The sequence below is a fragment of the Pinus tabuliformis genome, chromosome 6 (genome assembly GCF_031772625.1).
Source record: "Pinus tabuliformis cultivar Carrire ecotype Pingquan chromosome 6, CPIR1, whole genome shotgun sequence".
In the NCBI taxonomy this organism is placed as follows: domain Eukaryota; kingdom Viridiplantae; phylum Streptophyta; class Pinopsida; order Pinales; family Pinaceae; genus Pinus; species Pinus tabuliformis.
Genome location: NC_142292.1, coordinates 68,354,686 through 68,362,850, shown reverse-complemented (window position 1 = coordinate 68,362,850; position 8,165 = coordinate 68,354,686). Strand labels below are relative to the sequence as shown.

The following is an 8,165-nucleotide window of genomic DNA, read 5'->3' as shown; positions in this document are numbered from 1 at the left end:
TAAGACTCCTTCAACTTCCTCCCTATTCCACTAAATGGTAGTCTCATAGACATTATCCAAATTTCCCAGTATCATTGGACATCATTATCACATGAAATATCTCGTAGCCCTCAAAAAACGGTAGTTTCCTAGATATTATCCAAGTTTCCCAACATCATTGGACATCATTAGCATGTGAAATGTCCCATAACCACCTCATAAAGTTATGATGTCAAACTTTCAAATCCTACATACCTTAAACAATTTGGAAAAAAATACCCATATGCATGTCTTAGAATCCCGATGAGGTATAACTTCTCATCCACTAGCGTCCTAAACTATTAAAAAAATATCTCTCTTCCCCTGCATCCCTCCCTGCCTTCAAAGTGAAGGCGCTCTTCAAGTTTTTACGGTTGTAGATTTTACATATCTATATTTTTCCAACTTTGTTCCACTTGTTTGAGTTGTTGGAGCAATGCAATGACTCTCATCAAATGAAGATAATAACATTTCTTATCAACAAAGGCATCTGAAATATAATTCAATGACACTCGTGATCATTGCATTGATTTGAGATTTACAATCAATCTCTATGTTCCGACACATAAGCTCATTGAAATAGTGGACATGGCCAAATTTACATGTCCAATATCTCTTTTCTCCTACGTTATATCAACATTATCTCTACCAAAAATACATCGAATTTGTAAACATTTCTCCTCTCACTAGCTATTCTCGGCCTCCTAAAGGCCCTTGAAAGGCTATCAAGATATTTCTTGCATTTTATTTTGAATTTCTAAATAAAATTGCTAAATAAGTGACCTTTAAATTCACACAAACCGGTATCTCTTACTATGGTCTAAACCTTAAATATACCCACTTTCATAGCTAATAGAGAAACATCAAATGATGTTTCTATAGATAAAGAAACATCAAATGTCTCATCTTAGATAATAAAAAAAGCAAAACATTTTTCTAACTAACAAAATTAGCCTTCTTCTCTAGAGTAATTGCAGCAACCGTTCATTCATTAATTATCCTCGTCGCATTTGGTCCAAGAATAATGTCGACATCATTTGTGAACCAACTCAGTGAGTCATTAAAACAAGAATTGTAATAACAACATTCTTGATGATAGATACCAAAGAAGATTTACCTATATTCTTCATTTTAGTAAGAAATATAAAAGTCATCGATATCCTTCTATTTAGTCAAAAGCATTAAAAAATTTCCTCCATGCTCAATTTCAACTCTTTGGCATGTTGCCTCAAACTCTCAACAACCTCAAAATATGGATAACCTTTAAATGTTGTGGCCTCACTATAGGTTCCAGAAACTCTTTGGAGATGTGTCTATCACCATCTCCGCCTCTAAGCTAGCACTCCCACTTGCACTCAATCTCATCACTGCAATTCAGGCACCGCTAGTACGTACACCTGGATATGGATGGACTAAGTGCTCACAAGATTGGGGAGCAAACCCAAAATCACGATGGCACGAGAGTGCTTTCACTTCAATGAGAGAGAAGGGCACTTAAACCACCAATGTTTAGCAAAGAAGACATCTGAAAAGGTCAGTTGAATCCCTCCTCTGACCTAGAGGGAGTGTTGATTTTTGGAGTGTTGATTTTTGGTGGATATAATTGGTATTCAAGTCAGTGAAATTAAAGAAAAGAAAAATATTATTTTTGAGTTTACGAGGCTCCAAAAAGACAAGTCGGCCCCACCATACAAATGGGAGTGACAGTGAAATCAAAGAAAAAGAAAAATATTATTTTTGAGTTTACGTAGACTCCAAAAAGACAAGTCGGCCCCACCATACAAATGGGAGTGACCCTTGGTCAAAACCCAACTTCTATGACCACTATATACACACCAATCGACCTCCTTCGTTGGCACCAATTTGGATCATACAACATCTAATCTCTAGTTCACACATGTGAAGGAGAAAGAAGTTTGACCAAGCATAAGGATTTGTTTGACCAGCGTTGATCGAGCCTTCTAATCTATTTGACCAAGTTTTCTTGGTAGTTGATCGAGTTTCGAGCCTTCTAATCTATTTGACCAAGTTTTCTTGGTAGTTGATCGAGTTTTGTTCTGGGTAGACTGATAGAAGTTAGACAAAGGCAGTTGTCCAAATTTCCAAGGCACGGTTGACTGAAATTATGAGGCAGTTGACCAAAATTCCAAGGCACTATTTGACCACAGGTTGACCGAGATTTCTTGGGCAATTTGACCATAGGTTGACCAAGATTTTATGGGCTATTTCATTGAGGTTGACCGAGTTATCTGGGCAGTAACAAGAAGTCGAAATGCGGCATGTTTGACCAAGTTGACCAAATTTGTTGGCAATTGCAGAGAGGCCAAATTTATACCAGTTTGACCAAGTTTGGTCACAGCTAGTTTGTTGGTCTAGTTTAACCAAAACTTGACTTGGAAATCAGATTGTACAATTTATCCTATAAAATATTGTTGGATTTTCTCCCGTGTTCGGGCTTCCCAGTTAAAAAACTTTGGTGTCTATTGTGCATCGCTTGTCTACTCTGATCTTTACTGCTTCATTGCATTTACTGTTGAATTTTCTGAGTGTAATTGCTTAATGATGTTCTGAAAAGTGTTGAAGTAAGATTGTATATGATTGAAAGTAATTATCAGTAGCAGAAAATTGTTCTTGTCTATAATAGCACTAGAAAATCAACATTTTGGAGGATCATTTACTTGTATGTCAGGGAAGAGTTCTTCAAAATCCTGTTTAACTTTGTTTCTCAATAGAGGATAAGTTAGAGGACCGTTCAGAATCACTCTATAAGGTAACACCAACGGTAGATCAGGAGATTGCCTCATTTCTTCATATAGATCTATAGCCTCCAGAGGTGACCCATGATCTAAGAATTCCCGTATAATATCAGGATATGTATTCTGATCTATTTGTATATTGAATATTCTCAGCCTCCATATCTTTCCAGACCTGCATTGCCTCTTCCCCCTTCTCATTTCTGGCCATTGTAATAAGCATATCATTGTACAAGAACATGTCTGGTTTGTACCAAATCTCTTTGCGAACAACATCAAAGATCTATGCATCTCTTTTGCAGGCTTGCGGTAATGCCAAAGCACTGATGCGAGTTTTGTGAGCACTTGCAATATGTTTGACAAAGGTCCAACAAAGCCCACCTTTGCCATCAATGACGACATCACCAACAAAATTTACACTCACGCTTACATCCCCTTCAACTCTCGGGCTTCAGTGATAAAATGAAGTAGGCATCGTTACAAAACTATCATCTATTTCGTAAACCAACACCATTAATCTAACAACCGAATATTTACCTCGATAAATTTTGGTTTTTACATTTTATTTTAATTGATTTGTTGTCATTTTAACATCTCGATGCTGCTTCCTCTAGTTTAGGAGAGACCACATTGGCTCAGGAAATTACAGGTCTGCCTCTTTTCAATCTGCTGGCACTACCCCTTGCTTCAGTAGAAGAGTCAAATCCAAGCATTAGAAGCTGGATGCAATTTGCTTCATCAAGTGGTTATAAATCTTAGGGGCTCAGTCTGCTATATCTAACTTCAGAATTTCAATGGTTTCACCTCGGAGAGATTACAAAAGTCATTGTTTACCAGCTACCTGAAGATGTCGACATGGATGTTATGAAACAGGAATCTCAGCCTTCTACTATTGGCCAGGAGGAAGCATGCAGCAAACATGCTTTTCATTAATATCAGGGTTTTCTATGATTGACAAAATAAGATCGGTTCTAAATGTCTTTTATAAGTTTTTGGTCAAATGCTCAATTATAGACTGGGGAACAGTCCTCCCTTTATACTACATTGCACAACACACATTATATTGCTAGATACTTTCAAAACAGATTCCACAACAATAATTGCAAAATGTGTACTTTGGATACAAATGAGACAATTGTGTTCAGATAAATGATCATATCCCTTTCGAGACTGCTTAAATTTTCACCTGAAAAAGGATCCCATTATTGCTTAAAATGTAAAACTAAAACCAAAATATACCAAAAAACCACAGGTTTACATAGGATGCATCTTCAGATAAAATTGATTTTAAATGTAGTGAAAGTAATATTTGCTACGTATGTTATGAATCTAAATGTATTGAATCAAATTTAAATAAAACAAGTCAACATAATAGCCAGAAGCAAAATGCTTAGTATATCCATTATCATTAGGATGCCACGAGAATCTCCTCATACAACTCTTCAGCTGCAAGCATATCATAAGTTTGATGCAAGAATATCAAATAAAAAGCTCTATATTGAACTAAACCAAATGGTAACAAGTTCAAGGCATGCGAGCTGCTGATAGATGATTGTACAGTTCACTAATCATAAATACTGCAACAATGCCATAAAATTTAATCCCCATGAATAGTGTAGCGTTCCCACTTCTTAGTAGGATCATATATCTGCAAGTACAAAAGAAAAAAGAGGAAATCAGCCGTGAAAATTAAAGTGTGATCCACAGCAATACTCTTTCGAATAGGAAAAAATATAATGAGAGAAAATGCACCTCCCATCTGGATGCCGGAAATATGTGCTTGTTCTTTTCATACCAATGTCGTTCAACAACTTTTCCAGCATGTGACTGCAAAATGATGGTAAGAAATTTTAGAATAATCACATCACCATTCAAAAAAATTGATAGGAACATGATCCAAGAATATGGTGAAAAGGCAGATGATGACAACACCTCATCCTTCTCTATGGTAGCATCAGCTGTTGTCCGGATGTCTTCGTGAACATCAAAATGAAAAAGCTGCAAGAAGCATACCCTCAGTAATCAAAATGGTGCTTACAACAAATAAACAAAACAATTATTTGAGAATTGCTAAAATAAGGTAGAATCCTCACCGGTCCACTTTTTCCCCTTGCCTTATTTGTAATTAGCTCATAGAAGCTATGTTGCTGCAGTTCCATGGGACAAAGGAACAAGTTAATATGAGTTCTTTAAAGACTAAGAAGAAAACAAAACCTAGGCCACTGACAATGAAAATCAGATGGCTAATTTAAATTTGGAAAATAAAGGTGAACAACTGACACTAAATAGCCAAAACGTTTGTGTGGGTCCCATCAATCACCCTCACCTACTCCCCCACCGAAAAAAAGGGCATAAAAACACTAAACCAACCCAAGGCTGTGAACTTGCAAAAGAACTATTTCAAATGAAATGAGATCCTTTTATATATAACCTTGGACCAAGCATGAACAAACAAATAAAACATTTACCAAAGAAACTCACATGTGGAATGATGAGGTCCTCCTTCACATAGAGTAAATTCTCTACAGAAGTTGTCCGAATCTCTCTAAATTCAGGTGCAAGTTGCTGCTGAACAGCACGGAGAAATTCAGCTATTGTGTCTCCTTTGCGAACCTGCACATACGCAAAAGTACTTTAAATATTAAAAATAGTTCACAATGCTTGTAATCTGTCTTTTATTTCTAAAATCTATTTTACTAAACAAGAGCAAATTGTAGCAGTATATTGGCAATAAGTAATGAAACTATCAACACTCAAACTATTTGTAAGCACAACAAATAGAAGACTATATTGAAAATGGTGAAAATAAAGAACCAATAAAATAAAAATACTCACTGATTAAAGTCAGGAGAGATGCAAATAGATGCTGACGAATTCAGGGGAAAGATGAATAAGCAAATGACAAAAAATAAGAGATGAACTTGCCCAACAGACAACAGGTGAGATCATCTACTAACTCACTCTAAAAGGCAGGCAAGGCATAAGCAACCAAATCCATACAAGATCATACATCATCAACTCCAAATGCAGCACAATTTTACAAACATTTTAGAAGGTACCAAAGGAGTCAGGACCTTAATCTTGTGTATTCTGAAGGGCGCACTATTACAAAAGGGCAGACATCTCGAAATTCATCTCTTTCAATTTACTTGACCGGTCACAGTATATGTATTTTCCCACAAGCAGGTATTAGTTACATGCACATTTTGCCCATATATATGATCTCTCGCATGAGATCTATTAACTATATTTTAAGTGCATACTGAACTAAAATTGTGGTAAGGCCCAAGAAAAAACAGCTAGTTGGTGGTAAAGCAATTATAATGAGAGTTAGACTATGATTAGGTCCAATAACCATAGATGAGCATGATGAGAAACACAGGAACACAAAACTAAGATAAACTACATTTAAACTGCTATCCAATGTTATATTTTCATGTCATGTATATATCGCAAACAGTCTGGGATGGAACTTATCTGCAATATCGGTAAAAATATCAGAAAATACTGCAATACTTGAAAATACAAAAATATTTGTTTTAGTTTTCATTTTGTTAAACATTTAAAGCAACAAAATCAATCAAACACATTGCCACATAAATATGAAAATAAAACTGATACATAAGTTGTAAAAGACACCATCAAGTGATATCTGTTCCAAGCAATGTTTTAAGACTCCGACACCGACTCGGCCAAGGGTCGACTCCGACTTGGTATCGACTTGGCTGGCTCGATTTCAATGACTCGGTCATTGTAAAAAATGCATTAAATATTTATTTTTTTATAAAAAAACATAATTTTAAAAATTTTCATTCATGTTTCCAAACACACAGCATTAGAATATAGATAGAAGACAACATATTATCAAAGCAAGCTCATGTATATATCTAAGTTACCAAGAAACGGATACAGGTACGGGGTTTGAAACGGATACGGCAAATTTTCAAAAAATCTGGATACGATACGGCAGGAAACGGCACATTATATATATATATATATATATATATATAAAAATAAAAATTTCATATTTTAGAATCTAGATTATCATCTATGATCTATCATGATTCATCATCATCAGTTCAACATATGCCATAAACATTCAACATTGTCATCATCATTAACGATTATTATAACAATGAACATTCATGATTCAAGTTTCAACATATCATCAAGTTTTTGTTTCAAATTTCAAACATCAAGTTATCAGCATGACAAGTTACACGGACACCATCATTACCAAGGTCCAAAATTAATAATGCATACTAATTACTACATAGTACAAAGTACAAAATGAAGTATGACTGGCAATCTACTATCATTACTCATAATTCATATGGTTGTTCAAACTTCAAAAGTTTAAAAGTTAAAAGTTAAAACACCATCATAAATTACATTTACATATCATCAAATATGTCTTCATTATTGCCACTATAATGTTTCACTTCCACATCCTCTCTAGAAGTGGCATTGGGAACATTGCTGCCATGTCCACTTGAAGATCCACCTATTGGTGACTCCGAATCAAACAAATTCATATGAGACATTGTAACGACCCAGCTAAATTGATCCATTATATAAAGTTTTAAACCTTATAATAAAACAAATGTGAAGAAATTTAAACAATAAATGTGTTAAGTTTTATAAATACAATTTAAATTTATAAACATATATAAGTTAAATTTTATAAAATATATAATTAAAATTTATAATATATATATATTAAATTTACAAAATACATAATTGAACTTTATAATATAAATTTTATATACTATATAATGGAACTTTATAATATATATATAATTTAAATGTTATAAGATAAATAGCTGAACTTATAAATATACATATGCTAAGCGTAAAACACAACCTATGCTATAGCATACCTAAAAAAATCATTAAAGGATCCATTAAAAGGGGGCGCGTCCAACCAACTGAAAATTTATAGCAGAGCGCCCTTTGCCAGGAAAATATCTGAGGGTTGAATTGCATGGAGGGCGTGTCAAGTTGAGGGAAGGCGGTGGCTGCAAGTAGGAGGGTGGCCACCACCAGGCCCGTAGATAAAAACCGGCAGCCTGGATCGAGAGAGGGGGGGAAAAACCAGAGAGGGGCAGAGAGAACCAGAAGCAGAATTTCACCAGGAGAAAACCAGGAGAAGATAATTATCCATTGGAAGAGCTTTAAGCCGTCTGAGGTTCTGGGCATGGAGGGACAGAGAGCTTCTGTTGAGCAGCTTTCTGGATTGAGCAGCTAGGTTTGCTCAGTCTGGTTGGGTGGTATTGGTCTCCCGAAGATTGGATCTAAATAGCCACGGCATCACCAGCAGCAGAATCACCAGTTCATTAGCAGAATCAGCAGCAGTTAAGGTAAGTACAAATTAATTCTTCAGGCTTCTGTATT

General features: G+C 35.3%; 1 protein-coding gene across 1 annotated transcript in view; it reads right to left on the bottom strand.

Annotated features, from left to right (window-relative positions):
• Positions 1-4,090: 4,090 nt before the first annotated feature.
• The window catches only part of XCT (XAP5 family protein), a 139,619-nt gene continuing 135,544 nt past the window's right edge, over positions 4,091-8,165 (bottom strand). The window contains exons 8-12 of the mRNA XM_089413873.1: positions 5,253-5,384; positions 4,865-4,918; positions 4,704-4,769; positions 4,524-4,598; positions 4,091-4,419 (exon numbers count right to left, since the gene is read on the bottom strand). Coding sequence (XP_089269999.1) covers positions 4,369-4,419; positions 4,524-4,598; positions 4,704-4,769; positions 4,865-4,918; positions 5,253-5,384 — 378 coding nt within the window. The 3' untranslated portion in view covers positions 4,091-4,368. The remainder of the gene's footprint in view (positions 4,420-4,523; positions 4,599-4,703; positions 4,770-4,864; positions 4,919-5,252; positions 5,385-8,165) is intronic.